Source organism: Chaetodon trifascialis, chromosome 17 (assembly GCF_039877785.1).
Source record: "Chaetodon trifascialis isolate fChaTrf1 chromosome 17, fChaTrf1.hap1, whole genome shotgun sequence".
In the NCBI taxonomy this organism is placed as follows: Eukaryota; Metazoa; Chordata; class Actinopteri; order Chaetodontiformes; family Chaetodontidae; genus Chaetodon; species Chaetodon trifascialis.
The window spans coordinates 8,942,742-8,961,696 of NC_092072.1; the positions used below are offsets into that span (position 1 = coordinate 8,942,742).

Below are 18,955 nucleotides of genomic sequence, written 5' to 3' on the forward strand. Positions count from 1 at the left end.
AAAAGAGAAATCCTGTTGCTGTCTCACCTCCACACACCTGGCAAAGTGCTGCAGGAGGTGAGCTGTTCAGACACTTTGTTTGAAGCATGCTGACACCTTTACCCTTTTGGTTGGGGCTGTGGAGCAGGTGCCCGCTTCGCCCAGTCAGACAGACTGAATGGAGCTTTGTAGTGGTCGTCCTGCGGCTTGGCAACAGCAGTTGATGCATCACACCTGAGGAATCTGACACCCAGGTAGCAGCAGGACTGTCTGGGAAGGAAATGTCAAAGCTCAGAGAGCAGACAAAGATCAGAGGTGTGACTCGGTCCAGCTTCGTGTTCCAGATTGGACGGACTGTCAGTGTGGCCCAGATTGATTTGAGTGCAGTCAGCAGAAATGCTCGCTTTAAGACGTCATCCCCTCTGCTGTCATCCGTCATCAACAGCAGGAGGGCAGAATGAAAAGCAAGGCCGTCCTTAAAACTGAAATTTCATTGATAGAAGAGGAGAGGCTGTCTTCAGCAGCCTCCATCAGCCTCATGGGTGCTGTTCCACTGCTGCTGCTGGCATCTGACCTTTGACCTAACTGGACAATTGGACAAACAAGACAATATCCGGCTGATGAAAATCTTGTGATAAGATTGAAATGCACCCCATTTCCCAGAAGCCCCAGACCTTTGTGGGTTAAATGTAAACTTAATAGAAGTTTTTGTTTACAGCTCTAATTTTAGGAGAAAATGATTTTAGAAGTGAGTTTTCAGGACAAGCGGCAAACTCCAGGGCTGTGAAATGAAGCTGGTGTGGAAGTGCCAAAAACTGCAGTTCCTTTAATGGCCACTTGAGGCTGGCTGCAAAATCAAATCATCCCATAGTCCCCCACAATAAAATGCCCAACTTTACAGCAGAAATAAACATGTGTACAGCCTGGTACAAAAAAACAGTCCCTGTCATTGACAACTGTGGTGGCTAATGCTAGCAAACTTTAGATGGCTATTTCTGTGTAGAGCACATTTCTGAGTCTCTACATGTGCACAACATTTTAGTTCAGTCAGCTCCTCTATGAAACCTTTCAAGCAACTGATTTTAGAATGATAAGGAAAGGAAAGGCGGCACGGTGGTACAGCAGGTAGTGCTCTTGCCTCACAGCAAGAAGGTCTCTGGTTCGATCCCTGGGTCGAAGGGCCTTTCTGTGTGAAGCTTGCATGTTCTTCCAGTGCATGTGTGGGTTCTCTCCGGGCACTCCGGCTTCCTCCACATGCTCATTAGGTTAATTGGTGACTCTAAAATTGTCCTTAGGTGTGAGTGTGAATGGTTGTTCGTCTGTATATGGCGACCGGTTCAGGGTGTACCCTGCCTCTTGCCCGTTGACTGCTGGGATAGATCTAACCCCCGCAACCCCAAAAAGGGATAGTCGGTTATAGACAATGGATAGATGGATGGAAGGAAAGGAAAGGGAACTCAGTGTGCTGTTAAGCTGTAATTACCTCTTGTGGCCACACTGGCCGCTGCTTTAGCCAAAGTTACATTGCTTCACTTAAGACCAACAAGAAGAAGTCTAAGAAAAAGAAGCTGAAAATTTAAACACGTGCAATTTCACAACAAATAGGAAAACCCCATCTACTGATGAAGATCATGTGATATGACCGAAAGCTCCAGAACAACCGCTGAATGGACCCTGTGGTGAGATTTTTTCGCAGGAGATCAGTATATCACAGAAAACCAGTCAGTGTTATACAGTGACAGTTACTTCACACATGTTCTTCCGTACAATTCTGAAGTAGACTACACAAGTATTTCCATTTAATGTTACTTTATGCTTATACTCCATCACATTTTTGATCATCTGACATAAGACTGGCTTAAGTTACTGGTTACTTTGCAAACGAAGTTTATTCTTCATTTATTTTACACATAAAATATAGAAACACTGTATAAAATATGATGCACTACTACAAATTAAAGGCTGTACTGTATGTAACAGTTCAAATTAGCTCTGCCTTGACTGGAATAAAATGCATCTATTCATCAATGATAATATAATAATACATATTATAATACTGAGAGGGACCTTCTGCATAATACTACAGTGTACTTTTACTTTTGCTACTCTACCCTGATAACACATTTTTACCTGTGAAAGATTCTTAATGCATGACTTTGACTTGCAATGGAGTATTTTTCACCTTATTATATGAATACTTATATTCAAATAAAGGATATAATCACTCTCTCCACCACTGATGTCCTAAACTTCATTTCCATAGTGTTTGCAGTGTTAAAAATGGCACTTTTGAAATGTCTTTCACAACAACTTACAAGAAATACTATGTGCTATGCAGAGTATTTTAGCTTTTTTCTGTGAACCATGTGTCTGCAAATGAAGTGAATTAAGTGAACATAAACCCCATAAATCAAGTCTGGATGAGGGAATTTAAGTTCAAAATGAAAAGTCAGAGCATCGTTCTATCTCTCCCTTTCCAGCTCCAAACCATAACATATTGAGGTCATATACAAGACTCCACTGAGAGCGACTAAATTAGACCAAACATAGTTAAACATGCATGCAAGCCATGCCTCAGACCTGCATACAAGCTAACGTTACATTTTCCAGCAGCCTTCAAACAACCAGCCTGTAATTAGACACTATCATTATATTGTAGCTGAGCTTAGATCATCAAGTGAGTCAAGAGCAACACTCAGATTTAGATTTAAAGTGTCTTCAGATGTTCTGGAGATGTGCGAGTGATCACAAGTCCTTCTGTTTCTGTGAAGGAGATTATAATGTGACTAGCAGGGGTGACTTTCTGAAATGTTTATTTCTTTTACAAACAAAATCTGCGCAGCAAACCTGCAACCAGTCCATCATGTGAAGACAGAGGTAGCACCCAAGTGACCACAAGCACTCATTTAAGGCATATTAAGCTGCTTTTAGGGGATGCGACATACTGTAATTTGACTTTTTAAGTTAGCACGCAATAGCAGCTTTGTTAGAGTCTGACACGTGCAGCCTACAACCCCAGGTGGTATTCATTAGTTTACGTGGCTGAGAAGCAAAATGTGACTCAGCTAAAAAACCGAGCCTGCAGTTTATTTTTATGTATTCCTACTTCTGCTTGAGTCATGTTCAGTGGTTGCATTAAACTGGGTTACCAGAGCTGCTGTCAACTTACCACAGAGCAGAAATTACAAGATGGGCATTCTTAAAACTCATTCTAGCCTGCACGGCTTGGGACGGCCATAAAACGCTGCGTGTGTGAGTGGAAAACAAGACAGACAAATGAAGCAATACAAAGGTTCCACTTGACCAGCATTACACTTCACCTTGCTGTCATCCCAGACTGAAATCCATACAACACTTGTGCAATGACAGGAAAGGCGACCAGCCCTTGAATCATTTTTCCTCCCATAAAAGCAAAACCTCAAAACCCTGTTTCCGCTGACTGGCTACTTTTATTCCCTCTTGGATGCAAAGTGGCAAACCGGTTGAGGAGGGACGAGTCTGGGAAAGCTGCTGTATTCATCCAGTCACCGGCCAAACCAACAACTTGCCATGCTTTCTGCATGATGTTACTGCGCTGACCAGAAATTAGGGTTTAGAGAGCCGCTGTGAAAGTTTGACGCAATTATATTATCTATGACACATCACTTTTTGTGTCACTGCCTGGCAACGGAGTTAGTTGCTTCTACAGCTGGAGCACTGGCAGCAAGTAAACTTAGTCTTTTGGTAAATCAATACTGGTGGTTAACCAGCGAGGAAAAAAAGACTTCATACACTTCACAGGCCGCCTGCCTCTTATATCACAGATGAATGTACTGTACAGAAGACTGAGGTTCCCTTTGACAAAGAGAAGTAAAACTGGATATTTATAGCTACAAAGGGCTATTTAAAGATTATTTTAACAAACTGGGGAGGTGGTAAAAGTGAAAAGCATAATTTAATCAAAGCTATAGTCAGGACAATGCTGTGATGAGTGCAAATATATTTAACATTTTATTTCCCTACATGAACATCTAAGTGTCGTTTCAAAGCTTTCTCCAACCTCCCAGGATATAATTCTGGTAGAAAAACCTGAATCCATTCATTACATATTCATATAAGTCAGATATATTCTGTAATTAGAGAATATTGCTGCTCCACAAGTGGTTAAAATATCCAAACTCCCAGCCTGGTTTCACTCTGACATGTCACAGCAGGAAAAGCTCAGGTGTTAATAAAACTAATGAGGGCTGAATTCCATTTAGTTGCCTCGGATCCAGCATCCTGTTATTGTGCATTGCAGCTTCCTGGGACACTTTGAATAGAATAGATCCATTGTTAATGTTACTTTTCCTACTGTGAGAAGTCTGCTGTGAAAAAAACCCACACCTGACAAATTACTGTACCTGTGGTCACATGATCTCATGAACCCCCACTGTACATTTTTGTGAGTAATAAAGCACAACTTTTTGTAGGCTTTTGGTGCTGACACACACAAAAAACAGATTTTAACCTTGGTGTTCTCCCAGCTGAGCATCTTTCCAGGTCACATTAGGTACACTGTTAGTGTTAAAGGTGTTTAAAGATCCACAAAATGTGTCGACCAGCTGTGGAGGGGGTTTGATTCTTCTTCAACAGCTGCAAAAAAATGTCTCTTTACATTTCAATAGGTCCATTTACACAGCAGACATTTTGACTTGTTGTCACTAACATTAACATCTGATCTCATCTTCCACCGCTTATCCGGGGTCAGGTCGTGGGGGCAACAGCTTCAGCAGGGGACCCAAAACTTCCCTTTTCCGGGCCACATTAACCAGCTCTGACTAGGGGATCCTGAGGTGTACAGTTGCAGCCACTTTCTATCTTTTTTAACTTTTTTTTTTTCCATATTATTCATTGATTCTATCAAATTCTTACCAGTTTCATACTATAACAGATTTCCAAAAGCACATCTTTTTAATATGTCATTGTTCCTTTGAATATTCTTAAATTTAAGCTTCATGCAACCCTCACCATTCACTTTGCGGGACGTATGCAGGAGAACTGCATGACTTTTCCCTTAAAAAGATGTAAAAATGACATTTGCTTTGAATGTCTTTCATATCACGCAGATGAACTTATTTGGTCATAAATTCAAGGGTGAGGTCATTACTTGAAACCTGATGCGAAACCCGTCACACATAAGAAGTCAAGCGAGGTGAGTGAGAACTTTGTTGAAACTATCCAGTGTGTGTAGTCTCCTCCCAAGCCATTACCTTCTCCACACTGTTTCCCAGACACGTTGGAAAGAGAGCCTCATTTGTCTAAAGGCTTTGGAGAGCAGCATGTCTGGGCTTCTGTAAAATAATATGACTATTTTCAGCCTCTAATCCAAACAGGCTGCAACGATTACCATTATTAACCCAGCCAATACCAAGAATCATTTTTCCTATCATGCAGACGTTACAGTGCGTATGAAGCATTCTGCAGCGCTAAATGTCGACTGATTTATTATCTCTGGGACAGATGCTGCTGGCTTCTGTGAACTAGCAGCCGCTGCTGTTCTCTTGTTGGCCCTGATACAAGCTAAGCCAAAACTGTCATCTGAACTGAAGCGCTGCTTTAACTGTTTTTTTTTTAAATGTTTCATTTCTGCTCAGTTAAAAAAAATAATAATGTTTTTGGGCCACTTGCGTGCAGCACAACAGGCGGTTCACACTGGCATGACATTGCTTTGAAAGGTGATATGTTAGCATACAGTTGCCTATTCACACATCCAGCAGACACGGAGCAACATTAACAGTCTTTTGGAGACGTGTTTGTGGCCACTTAATGTTTTTAAGAGCAATAACAATAAATCACAAGAACAAAACAATGAGCTGAAAAGAGGTTTAAAAGCTCAGCTGAGCTGAAGTGAACTGCTGTCAGTTTTTCTCTGGGTGTTTGTCACTACAAGGGAGCCCTTTCACATTACATACAGCCACCTGACCCAATGTTCACATACAAATATGGATAAGAGCAGCTTCAAAGTTTAAATTCAGGAAATGAACATGCCTGTGTGACTCTACAAGAGGCCAAAAGACACTTATTTACACTAAAGAGCTTTCTTAACCTATCTTAACTTGTGGTTTAATAGTATTGCTGTTTGATGATATCAAGTTCCTCTACAGGAAACACAACGTTAACCAACAGCCGTGGTTTACATGTGACATTTATTCATACGTACAAAGAAAGGAACATAATACAAATTGACAGAGAATGACTGAAACTGTAAATATCCAGGACACATTGAAGCAGCAGATCTGCTTCACCTCCTCATGTTTTCACAAAGCCATCGTTTCCTTAATAATGTGTATGTTGCACCAGTATTTTACAGTCCATTAGCCTTACTCACGTCATCCTCACAGCCTCTTTTTAGCATGCCCTTCTGCTCGACTCCAACAAAAACGCGGAGCCTCCTGAGGCCACGTGAAAACCGGATGGCACAATGAGGCCTGAGTGTCTCTGACATCTCTGGTTAGTACCAGTAAGACCTCCTGTGCCTCCTGTTCTCCTGAATACCCATTTTCTCCATGACTTCCTCCTCCAGGGTTTTCAGAGACGGCACATAGGTCTTTCCTAGAGCGTCCTCTGGACTGGTGTCTTTGGGGCCATCTGTGAGGACAGAAATAAAAGCTAAGCTCATGCAAAGCTATATACAACTTCAACAGCGTAAGCACAAAAATGCAGGCACCTGTTCTGAGACTTTTTTTTTTCTGTTAGACAAATTTAACAATGTCGACAATTTTAACAATGACTTTGAAACCAGCAAAGGCTTTGTTGGACAGGGACATATCTCAAGTGTCAACACAAAGGAAAACATTGAACATAAAACAGGAGTAATGTCTTGGGCTGCTTGCATTTGTAAAGGTCTGTGCCCTGCGTGTGTCTTTTAGTTTAGAACAAAATGCTTCTTCTTCTGTAAAACAATCCAACCAAATCACTCTGAAACCTGTTTTGGAATTCAAGTGTGCAAAGGGTGGAAAAATGAAAGATGGCTAGTCTGAACTCCTGCAGCCCCAGACAATTTTTGAACCTTTCCAAAGAGGAAAATTCAACATTAAAGCTGGAGTAAGTAAAGATGGAGAAGCCAGCAGTGAAGAGATGAGCAGCTCTTCTAATAAATACATAAATAAACAACTCTCTTAAATGCAACACTCACATAAATGCAAGCAAAATAGGCGTCATAGGCTGAAGCTCTCACAATATATCTGTCTGGCCTTGTAAAGACTCCAGTTATGCACAATGAGTGCATCATTTCATTCAAGCGCAATGACATGTTTGGATGGGTTTATTACAGGCCTGGAACAGTCAGAGCATTTAAATTATTGATCGGGATGTAAAGAGAATTTCAAATAGTCCAAGAGTGTGCACCATTTTCCCTATTTCAGCACTTTTCATCTCGCCCATCTCTATGAGTGTGGCGTATAAAAAACCTATAAACACGTTTGCCTTCAGATGTGGCCTGACGACAAGTAGTACAAACAAGTTTGTTTCAAGCATAGCCCGGGAGTACAATTAAGCTGCAGGGTTGCTCAGCACTGGTAAAACTTCCCATGTGTCTGCTAGTTTAGAAAGAAACGTGTTTCTTCCCCTATAAAACAATCAAACTGCATCACTCAGACACGCATTTTTAGTATGCAAGTCTGCACAGGATGGAAAGATGAACGACAGCCAGTTTTATGTGCTGAATCTTAGGTGCACATGGAATAAACTGGTTACAGAAAAGAATCCACTTCCAGTGAAAACACACACAGGCGCTCACCTTTCCACTGCTCTGGTACGATGCCATCTCGTCGCTCCACGACAGGTTTTGGGATGATTCGACCCGTCCTGAGAGAAACTCTGACTCTCTCGCCCTCCTCTGTGAATTTCCACTCCACCTCAGTGGGCTTCCTGGAAGATCAATATCAGCATGTCAAATCTGGTCTGTTATGAAACCAAAGATCATTTGTATTTATCTTCAGTAAATAACTGAACTCAATTATCCTTTTTAATATTCTGAAGTTAGCTGGATGTTATTACACAGCATTTATCTTAAAGTTATGGGAAAGGAAAACTGGAGGATCATGAAGCGGGGAAGCACAAGCCACTTGTAGCTCCAGATAACAATAATCTAAGATCATATGGAAAAATGCTCAGGACAAATCTTGACTGCTAACCTGTGGTTCAGCTTCTGTTAATAACCTAAGGAGGGAGTGCACATGCATATTAGCCACAACTTTAATCTTGCACTGTAGCCAGGTGTACCGTACCTGTCTGAGGGATCAATGAGGGTGACATCATGGACCAAAATGGGAGCCTCGCTGGCAACATAGGTCCCAGGGTAATCATCAGTTTTTCCAATGTACCTGTAATGCTAAGGCAGAAAACAATTCAATTGCAACCTGACCCCAGACACTGGCGCCATCTGGTGGAGCTACAAAATTAATACAAGTTACACCGGTACAAAATTAAGACCATGAAAATCTCAAAATAAGAAGATTGGTTAAGCCGTCTCTGTGTGTCTAGTTTAGGTGTATGTTGACACAGCAGCACTCTGTTAGAGAAAACAGGTGTGACATACCAACAACAGCTGAAACTGCGTCTAATCTCAGAGAATATCACTTCCTTACCGTGTTCAGTCCCTCCAGAATAACCCAATTTCTGTGTCTGAAGACTTGGATTACTTTTCCTTGCTTTCCTTTGTCCTTTCCTTTGAGAATCTCAACCTGAGAAACATGACAAAGACAGATACATAACTCGAGTTGTACAAACATGTTCTTTTTTTATGAAAGGGGCATCCTCAAAAGGCTTCACAGGCAAGGATGGAGCGAGGGTCACCACTGCAATTCATTTAAGTTTGAGCAGAACATAAAACTATACAAAAGTTAACAAGTGTGAGCTTGGAAATACACTTATTGTGCCAATTCCTCGAAAATAAACAGTTCCTTTCAGAGATTTGTGTAAGCTGTAGGCAGAAGGCTCACAAAATGTTTGACAGCTGGCTAAAATTGCTGGTAGCTTCCTGGAGCAATACACTAAGGTGTTATACATTATTTTATGCACCTTGTACCTCTGATTTCTTAAATTTGAGACTTGGACTGATGTGAAACTTCACAAAACTTGTTACTGGTTACTGAACTTGAGCTACATGCTATTTGACCACCTAAAGACTTGACTGTAAACTACCTCTAGAAGCAACAACATAAAGTTTTGACCTGTTAACATGTAAGAACAGGGCTGGTACATTCACACAGTGAATAAACTTGGTCTCGGCTATATAAAACATAAGGAGGACATAACCAAATGCTTTGTCATTTTAATGGTCGGCATTCAGAGACCTGAATGACTTTAGTTTAGTTTAGTCCCTCACCGTGTCCCCTTTGAACACAGACCAGTCCCGTGCCGCTATCGGCTCCACGAACACCTTTCTCCTCTTCGTCCCCGGAGGATTCAGCCTCTTGGCAGCCGCCGTCCACGGTCTGTTGGTGCCGTAGCGGTAATTTTTGGGTATAACAACCTTGACTGCCATCGCCAGGAAAGTGGTCAGCCTCATTGTGCTGCAGGGACAAAATGAATCGAGGCTTGTTAATTAGCTTGAAAGGTAACCACTCTCCCTTGACAACAGTACAGTGTCTCAACACAAGCTATGCTAACGTTAGCTTGAGGAGAAGCCATCATTAACGTCACACTGGCTAAACATTATCTTTTCAAACACAGATATATCTTAAATAGCACTCATGTTTATATTGTTAAATTAAAAAGCGGTGTTACTACAACAACAAGAGTTAGTAAAATAACTCTGCAGAAAGATCTTACCCTCTGTTGATGTCAATGTCACATGTAACAGCACCAACACAACACAAGTCTCAGCGGGCAGCGCCTCCTAGTGGAAAGGAGGGTAGGATCTGACTGCACGCATGCGCAATGGAGAAACAATGCATCAGAAGTATCAACTGTGACTTAATGTCATATCCTTTCCTGCATTACAGTATTAATGTAGCTTAATGTATTTTATATAAATACAACAGTCTCATATCAGTTCTTGAAATTGTCAGTAAATTCAAATTTCCTGTCAACAAGACAGCAAAGAAGTTAGGTAGTGAGGTCAATTTCTGAACAATTTCATCATATCTGATATTGTGAAGTCCTTAAAATACCAAAGCATGTATGGCTGGATGCCTTCAAAAGATCAATAAAAAGAGCTGCACTGTGTTTCCTTCTTTCCAAAGCTGGAATAATGTCTTTTAAAACACGAGTGGCCGCCCTGACAGTGCTGAGCTTTGATCTAAACCCTGATTGGTTTATGATTAGAATAGAATTTGCTGACAGGAATGATTTAAGTTTATCATTTACTAGAGATTCTAGTATTTTTACATGCATGATCATTTAGAAATAGGCCTACAGGCTTTATTTCTCTTTTTAAGTAGGCATGACATTTCTGCTGAGAACCACTCGACCTATTCTGTATTTCCTTTAAAAGGTGCATGCTTATTAACTACTGAGTTTAAAGACTTAGAAAAATGGTCAAGATCTAAATCATTTCATTTCATCCCGTTACTTCTAATGTTTCAATCTTTCCTCATAAACTGCATTTTTTTTTCTCATTTCTGCTTGTATAATCTGTGATGAATGACCATGGCCGACTCTGTTGATGAGCATGAGTCACTGTTTGACAGCATTGTTTGATAATGAACATTTTTCTTTTACAGTGCAACAGCAATGTGTCATTTGGAACATTATGAGCACAAAACCCTGAAGATGTCACAGTATATTTTGGATGTGAAAATGCACATATTCATTTTATAGCCAATAGTATTTCTAAATGTCTATGGTTGCTATTTTCCTTAAAGATTTTTGGCTATGAAATTACGGAAAAACCAAAAAGCATCCACACAAGCAAACGCTGTATTTGTTTTCTTTTGAAATAAAATGGAAATACATTTTTATCAATAAAGTTTAAACAAAAAGAGATTTTCACGCTCATATGCAATCTAACTATGACATCCTGTTTGGATTTCAGCTGTTTTTGCTGAGCGTGGAGTGAAACTATTCACAAAACTCAACAGAGGCAGAATCAGTGGGTTATCACAAGCCATGCTGAAGTTACTGTGACAAGGCTGAGCTTATTTATAGCAACCATACACCACAAGAGAAAACCTGCAATCCTACATGTAAGCAGTCATTAATCTCGTGAACCAGATGTACCAGCTGCCACAAGGGAACATTTACAAATCGATGCTTTGAAAAAGCTGTCGTCCAGCAGCTTGTGGATATTACAAAAATGTCAAAGGAACATGGATTTAAAACATTCTGTCTCCATCCAAACAACATATTTAAAGAACTCACACTCAACCAAACCCCATGACAAATTCAAAGCTGTCAGGACATGTTACGTAACACCAAAACTAGTTCAGCTATTGCAGCCTAAAGCTCCGAACTGTGCCGCAAGGCCCTCTTGGGAGCAAATTATATGTGACAAGTGCACACATGTACACACACACACACACACAAAGGTGCCATCATTAGTTTCATACATTTGTAACAGTGAAAAATGAGACATGAAATGATTAATTAGGTCTGGTTGGTTTCAAAAGTAGACTTTCCTGCTTCAAACTTCACTTGAGAGCAAGAGATTATGCACAACAGACCTGGTTAAGGAGGTGCTGAATGACTCAAGAGCATTATTTAAATGGCAGACAAGCTGACAAAGATCAGTTTTAAATTCTTCCAACACTGAGGAAGTGGATAATCAATAAGTGATCAGGGTTTACTGAATATAAACATGACAAAAAACAATTTTTGTGTAATGGACATGTTTATTAAATGGACTGGCAACTACAACAGTAAACTAAGCAGCAGATTAAGATGAGTGACAGCTTCCGAAAGTAACAGAGAAAGCTTCGCCAAGAATTACACTTAAATGCCAAACTACACCCTTGGACTCCAGATTTGAGTGGGCAGCTTTGACCATTTTCTAGTTTGAGATCAGCGGTGTGGTGAAGGTGGGTATCGACACAGCGGCCATCAATATTTTGACTTTTAAAAGGTGAGATTTCTGAGGTTCATTGTTCCATTAGCTGTGGGCTCGTGCCAAACACAGGAAAGAACACAGAAGCGATGACAAGGACACCCAAGTAACATGGCGAGCAGGTCGAGCATGTGTGAAAAGCCGAACCTTGAAAATTACCTTTAGTGGAAAATAACAACACCACATTTTGAACATGTCGAAACAAATGTTGAAATTAAACACATCTTTAAAACATCACAACTTTGTTTCACAGCCAAAATAATAAGACCACTGAAGTAGAACAGACTCATATTCCAGTTAAATGGGTTGGGGGAAAGAAAAAAAAAAAAAGATCAGAAACTGAAGTCTCACAGGTGCTTCACTCTGTAGATTCTTCTCATTTCGCTTTTGTGCTGATCGTATGTTGGCATTAACAATGTCAGCGATACATTTCAGAGCTGAGTCATAAACATAATTGGTACAGCCAATTACTGAATGCAATTCACAATTCCATCTCCAGTATCAAGCAGTGGCAGCATTAATGTGAGCAAATTGAGAACTGATACGATCAAGAAATTGAGAGCTGAGCTGATGGATTTGACAGAGGCTGCCAGATCATGTCTGCAGAAAAGAAGTGGTGACAGATCATTTCTACCCCCCCCCCAAAACACACCACAGCTCCACCTCGACTTGGAAAGTTTCAAGTCCGAGCTTTGACACAACAACATTCAGGAATGTCTTTCTGCTTTCAATAGTGCACAATCATCATGAAAAAAGAGTTACAGAGGGGTTTACAAAGTGACTTGTTTCCATCCTAAAGTCGCTCTTTCCGAATGGGCTTCACACACTCAACCTGGAGAAATTTAAGCACATAATTTGGTCACCTGCAATGAAGCGCACACGACACCAAAGCAACAAAACCTGCGCTGCATAAAAACATCATACAGTGAACTAGACAATGATTAACGGGGCAGGAACTGAAAGTGCAACTCATCATGCATCCGATGCTTTAAGATGAGGCGGAGAAGCTAGGTGAAACAAATTGAAGTAAAACATTGTATTTATGAACTAAAGCTGAGGGCATGGGTGAAAAATTTGTTCTTATTCCTGTACAATATCTAAGTTTTAAAACCATCGGATGAGAGTATTTTTCTTTTTTTTTTTTGTGGTTTAAATGTTCTTTTATTTACTATATATTCAGTGTGGACTCCCTCTACACTGAAAAATGTTTTTGACACCTAGCATTCAGTCTTTATAATTATGTAATTGCACTTAGAAATAAAAAATATATACACACCAAAATCCCATTTATAAATGAGCCTCAAAGTGCTCATTTCAATTGTTTGAAATCAGATTAGCAAACTTTTTGTTTCTAGGATATATGATATCCCAAAAGTGGCAAATGAGGATAGGTTTGTCTCTCGATACAAACACTTAGGTTTTTAAAATTCTCCTATTAATTAAACAGCTGAAATCTGGCATCCTGCAGGTAATCATGTTGACGCTTGAATTCCAGAGAAAAGCATCAAAGGTTCTTGGTTTTTTTCGTCTGTGAGTTGATGTTAAGCGCTGTCTGTCACAGGCTGCAGGCAGAACGGTGGAGAGCAATTAGAAGAATGATCACAGACAATTTCTCTGACATGCAACATAAACATACAACAGTCCTCAAGTATCTATCTGTACCATTAGTGCAGAGTATTTTTGAATGGCCCTCTAAGCCCACATCAAGGCCTTGTAATCTCACCTTATCTGCTGTTAGCTGGCCTCCTGCTGGAGCGTTTTCCTGGGCCTCTGCTTTCGACTCGCTCTGTGAGGAGGGAGCAGTTGCCTTGGGTCCAGCCACATCATTGAGCTTGGCCTCTGCATTCGACTTGTTGCCGTCTACTTTAGAGTCACCTTCCGCCTCTGTATCCTTCGGCCGCTTGGGAGATGCCTTTCAAAAGGTCAGTTTGACATGTGTGAGAGATTGTGCAACAATGAACTGACTGCGAAGCTTTTCATTTGTTTGTCTGTTTGTTTTTTTGGCAGGCTCGATGATTAACTCTCACCTCTGTGGACTCCTCTGCTTTTCGTTTAGTTCCTCCCCGCTCGTTCTTCTCGTCGATGACCAGGGCCCCTTCATCCTCATCACTGCTGCCCTCGGCATCTGCTTTCTCCGAACTACCTGTATCCCCTGCTCCTTCAGACGCGTTGTCCTTCTTCGATGACTGTAGGCACAAATGAAAACAAAGTCTTAAATGTTGTATTAGCAGAACAGGTTTCAATTCAATTCAAAGAAAATGTGTTTACATATCAGGTTGAAAAGTTCATCCAGACAACAGAAAGAATGCACTCAAGTTTTTTGGGCTTGGTGGCTGAACGAGCCAGTTTCTACACATACCCACAATGCATAACTGGTCTAAAATACCACGTGATTAGCTGTGTTGCCTGTGAAAATGCAGTTCAGCAGCAGAAGCTGAACTGAAAACAGGAGGTTTTCTGTAGCTGCCACATCTGGCTTCACTTCATTACAGCTATCGCTTATATCTTAATGTACCCTCTGTCATATACCTCCCCCAGGATTTGACCAAAATCTGTTCTTAACTTGCACAGAGCACAAAAATAGAATAGATTTCTCACAGGACAATAAAACACTATCCTAGAGAGACACACACCTCGTAGCCTTCGTGCGTGACAGTGGGGTTGTTCTCGATCTCCCAGAGTCCCTCAGCGAAACCTTTCCGCTTCTTTGCTTTTCCAAACTTCTCCTTATGTTCATCGTACGGGAACAAATCCTTAGCCGCCAGGAATGCCCTGTGGTGGTCATCATGAGAGATATTTACACATTTCAATGATTTTTCTAAGCTGTGCGCATCCATTGACTCAATCACACCTATTTAAATTGTTACTGGCTGCTGGCTCCCATCAGTACCTGGTATTTCGAAAATGGCAGAAATTAGTTCACTTAAGATGCGTCTTTTAGCATCCTCAACTGCTCCAAACTTCTTCCATTATTATGTAAAAAGATTGTCAATATGAACACATGTTACTCACGTCTCATGCGTTCCAAAAAAGAACACCTGGTACTTGTTTGAGGGGGACTTGACGGCTCCTTCAGGTAACTCGTCAATCTGTAAATTAAGAGGACAGCCTCTTAAGAAAGGATGCTGATGAATATGAAAATCCATGGAGCTCCAACATTGTTTTAATATCTTAATAGCGAAACACACAAACACAGGAGCACAAGATCAAATCAACTGAGGTCACTTCTATTCTGACTGATGTTATGAGCTTAAAAAGATCAGAACAGGAACACATATTGGTAGACATTAAAGTTTAATGTGAATGTTTTCCCAAATATTTTTGGATTATTTGAAGTGTTTTCATTGATTTATCTGTTGATTACCTTTGAATCATACAATTACTTGTTTAGTCCATAAATAATACTTAAAAATAGCCAAACACGGTCTCAAGGTAGCGCTCAGTCCAAAAAACAAAAATATTTCATTCAATATGATAAATTAGAGGACAGCAGCAAATCCTCACGTTTGCAGGGTTTGAATCAGAATATATCTGAGTCACTAATTATCGAACTTTATGACCGTTTTCTGTCAACTGCTTCATGAAATAAATTTTCCAACAGTCGGGGTCTTAACGCTAAATTAAGCTTATAGGACTGAACAGTCATGCAACACAATGCAGCACTCTTCACTGCTAATTGAGAGGTATTTTAAATGTATTGCTCAGCGTGATGAGGCACTGCCAGCTACTGTAAAATTCACTTCAATCTGAACTCCTAATGAGCCCACTGAGGACAGGGGTCACTCCACTTTTTGCTTCATTTCTCATGTTCGCTCGGCCAATATTTAGTTGTGTATAATAAGAGAGCACAGCAGGGCACGGCGGCGCAGGAAAGAGCCATTATGATGGCTGAGCATGGCGTCCCTTTGCCTCTGCCAGACAGGCCTTTTGGCATTCCCAGATAGGGCCACTGTGTCAGGGGGTAGGTGGGGCAGGGCCTGCAGCCTGCTGACATGGGTATGGCTGATAAGACTGAGAAAAAGGAGGGAAGAGGCACAGTTCAATACTGGCTCTGCTTATTTTGTCAGATTCATTGTTTTTCTTACTTAAAGGCACTGTTAATAAAGTTGTTGTATGGGTGGAAGCATTGTGTTTTACCAATCGTCTGTAAGACTGGCTGCTAAATCAGAAGCAGAAACAAACTGTCTCCTTTTCAACTGTACAGGCCAGTTGTGGTGGGAGGTTACGTGTTGTTTTGTTTCCACATTTTTCCATTTTAGTTTTTGGCTCTAGTGCAGCATGAAGAGCCAAGCATTTTAGGTTATTTTTATATCAATCTCTTTTCTTCCTATTTTGTATATGCATAACTGTGAGGCTACGTTTTAGAGGGAAACGTAGCATTAATCTAGTTTGTCTTGAAAGTTCACATTTTCTCTCATGCTGGATGATTAGGAAACACTGACGGCAATGTGGACCGGGTAGACATTACGTTATGGGCTTATAATACTGTTTTTATTAGCCTGGACCGAATTCTAACGTAATGGAAGTAATTAAACCTTACGAGGAGAAACGCCGTTAGCTAGCGTTACTTATTGCAACAAGTGTGGGCGGAGGAGCATGTTTACAAAGCACCAAAGCATATGGCTACACCAGCAGCCATGTGTAGTCTGTAATGCAACAGTTAATAAGAGGGGGGAAAAAAACTTAAAAGTTATTCAGCACGTAACTTAGCTAAGTTACAACGTGGCTTCGTGTCTGTCCTCAGACAGTCCGACATTAGCATTGAGCTAACGTTTGCTAGTAGACAAACGTTAACGTCGTGTATGACATGACCGTCAATTTGTAGCCGACGTTGTTACCCAACTGCTATTTTTAACGGTCACGAAAAGATTTGAGTTAACATTAGCCTAACGGGCCCCTGGGACACGAAAGCGGCACATGACAAGCAGCGTTGGTGGCAAAGAGCAGCTAGTAACAACATTCACATTTAGCTAGCCGAGCAGGGCACTGGGGTGTCTGTCTGCACGATGAATCACCCGAAAGAAATTTACTGTATACAGTTGGCTAGCTGTGTGTGGATGCTGGGCTGGGCAACGTTAGCTAACGCAACCGAGCTAAGCTAACTCATGGTAGCTAACGCTAACTACCGTTAGGCCTCGCAGGTAAACAAGTGATAGGAGCAGGCAGCCAAACGGACTGAAATGAATGCCTGACCCAAGGCTGGGAACAAGAGATTTAACGTCGGGTGCTTACCCTCGCAGGCCAGTGTGGATACCCCTTCATTTTAGCAAATACAAGATCTCCAGGTTTGTATTCTCTTTGCCTGTTGGACCTCGGCATGTTTCTTGCAGAAATGGCTTGCTATGTGAAATATATGTGTAATTACAACACCGGAGTAGTTTTAATATGATGCGGTATCCGGATTGGTCAACACCTGCAGCAAACAAGCCAAGCGTCGGTTTGTCATCCAAATTAACCAGGCGCGGAAAACTGGAGCGAAGACGCGGCGGGCGACTTTTTTTTCCGCGGATTCTGTGGACTGTAATTGCGGCCGATGATAACGACGCCGACCTGGGTTATTTGTCAATAACGTTACGATTGCTAAAACGCTGTAACTAGTTGGTTTTGACGTTATCCCACAAGCCACTGGTTCGTCCCCCGAACTGTTTGGGTTTGAAATTGAAACCCGCTTCCCACTTTGCAGACGCGCCCCCAGTACGGTACCTGAAGCTGCACAGTGGCGCCCCTGTTGACCAAAGCCCCATACTGCAGGTAGACTTCACATGTAAACCCTAACAGCACTAATGTCAGGAAAGCAAGCAATAAATATTATTTACGGAGAAACAGGACAATTATTTGACTGAAATAGAAAGTTAGGGTAACAATACACATTTTAAGGAATTTATCTTTAGTCAGCCACATGGCTGGATTAACCTGTTAGGAGACCCAGTGCGAAGGAGAGCCGCTGGGCCTGTAATAACAGCCCGTTTTATCCTCTCTGTGCATTATGTACAGTTTTTCAATGCTTGAATACTACCAAAACTACAAATTTATCAATATGTGGCATGCAAGCACAAAACTGAAATAATAAAAATATTGAAATACAATTTCACACAAGGACTCTCTTCAAGACATCAAGGTCTCTCAGAGGAGCCCACCTTAAGGCCCATATCATGTCAACTAATATTGTGTTTTAGTGGTGCATATTTCCAAACAACATTTCAGTACAACTAGGATAAGCTTGTAGCTTTTAGTTGTCAACTTGCCCACTTGGTCATTCATGTTTGTTAATTAAGCAAATATGCCCATTAGAGTAAAGACCCAGACTAACTGAAAATATGTATAAAACACAAATTCTCTCAGCGGTCTTATTATCTGTCAGTCACTCCCACACACATCACTCCATTATCAGGTAAGGAGGTAAGGTTGTCATTGCCACACATCTATCTGTCAAAAACAGCTTAACTCCCAAAAAACGTGGAAACCCAAACATTAGACCCATGTGATTGTTGGACACCTCGATCCAAAAGCATGGTCATTAATATTCTGCTTTAACAGCCTCTAACAGACTTTGGGAGAAGATTTGGTGGGACACGGCTGCAGGGATTGTGAGGTGGTCTGAAATGTGTTTAAGGGGTGTTTGAAATCAGGGCTCTGTCCATTTCTTCATGGACCTTGATTTGTACATGGGTGTATTGTCATTTTGAAACCAGCAAAGGCTCTCCTCAAACAAAGTTGCAAGCATGCCTTTTATAAAGTATTCGTTGCTGATGTAGCAGGATGATTTTTCCTTAATTGGAACTGATGCACTAGCCATGGATGTCCTAATCCACTAGGGGGCCGCTAAACAAAAATAAAAAAATAAATAAAAAAATTGTTGGCCCCTTACCAGTAGATACAGTGAACCAGGGGCTTTTTGCCCTATGGTGCCTGGACAAAATGTCTAAGCATGTAATTGTAGAATGTAAACTCGTGTTGTTAAATCCCGCG

General features: G+C 41.1%; 2 protein-coding genes across 2 annotated transcripts; both read right to left on the minus strand.

The window, feature by feature from the left end:
- Window positions 1-6,128: 6,128 nt before the first annotated feature.
- On the minus strand, window positions 6,129-9,832 carry mrpl24 (mitochondrial ribosomal protein L24). Its single transcript, XM_070984807.1, has 6 exons — window positions 9,775-9,832; window positions 9,329-9,515; window positions 8,589-8,684; window positions 8,229-8,332; window positions 7,739-7,869; window positions 6,129-6,588 (listed from the first exon to the last, which is right to left on the minus strand). Exons 2-6 carry the CDS (start codon window positions 9,509-9,511, stop codon window positions 6,452-6,454), a joined length of 651 nt encoding a protein of 216 aa, XP_070840908.1. The 5' UTR covers window positions 9,512-9,515; window positions 9,775-9,832; the 3' UTR covers window positions 6,129-6,451.
- A 1,922-nt stretch (window positions 9,833-11,754) lies between these two features.
- LOC139345703 (hepatoma-derived growth factor-like) lies at window positions 11,755-17,691 on the minus strand. The gene is made up of 6 exons (XM_070984489.1): window positions 17,219-17,691; window positions 14,999-15,075; window positions 14,620-14,758; window positions 14,014-14,172; window positions 13,710-13,898; window positions 11,755-13,548 (listed from the first exon to the last, which is right to left on the minus strand). The coding sequence occupies exons 1-6, from the start codon at window positions 17,303-17,305 to the stop codon at window positions 13,528-13,530; spliced, it is 672 nt and encodes a 223-aa protein (XP_070840590.1). The 5' UTR covers window positions 17,306-17,691; the 3' UTR covers window positions 11,755-13,527.
- Window positions 17,692-18,955: the final 1,264 nt, after the last annotated feature.

What these genes read in the sequence shown, in the direction of transcription:
- LOC139345703 (XM_070984489.1), bottom strand. Translation starts at nt 17,305, where the DNA reads ATGCCGAGGTCCAACAGGCAAAGAGAATACAAACCTGGAGATCTTGTA. An exon ending in TCACGCACGAAGGCTACGAG is followed by an intron (nt 14,173 to 14,619) that starts GTGTGTGTCTCT and finishes TTGTGCCTACAG; the next exon opens with TCATCGAAGAAGGACAACGC. An exon ending in AAGCAGAGGAGTCCACAGAG is followed by an intron (nt 13,899 to 14,013) that starts GTGAGAGTTAAT and finishes ACCTTTTGAAAG; the next exon opens with GCATCTCCCAAGCGGCCGAA.
- mrpl24 (XM_070984807.1), bottom strand. Translation starts at nt 9,511, where the DNA reads ATGAGGCTGACCACTTTCCTGGCGATGGCAGTCAAGGTTGTTATACCC. An exon ending in CTGTGTTCAAAGGGGACACG is followed by an intron (nt 8,685 to 9,328) that starts GTGAGGGACTAA and finishes CATGTTTCTCAG; the next exon opens with GTTGAGATTCTCAAAGGAAA. An exon ending in CTCATTGATCCCTCAGACAG is followed by an intron (nt 7,870 to 8,228) that starts GTACGGTACACC and finishes TTGATCTTCCAG; the next exon opens with GAAGCCCACTGAGGTGGAGT.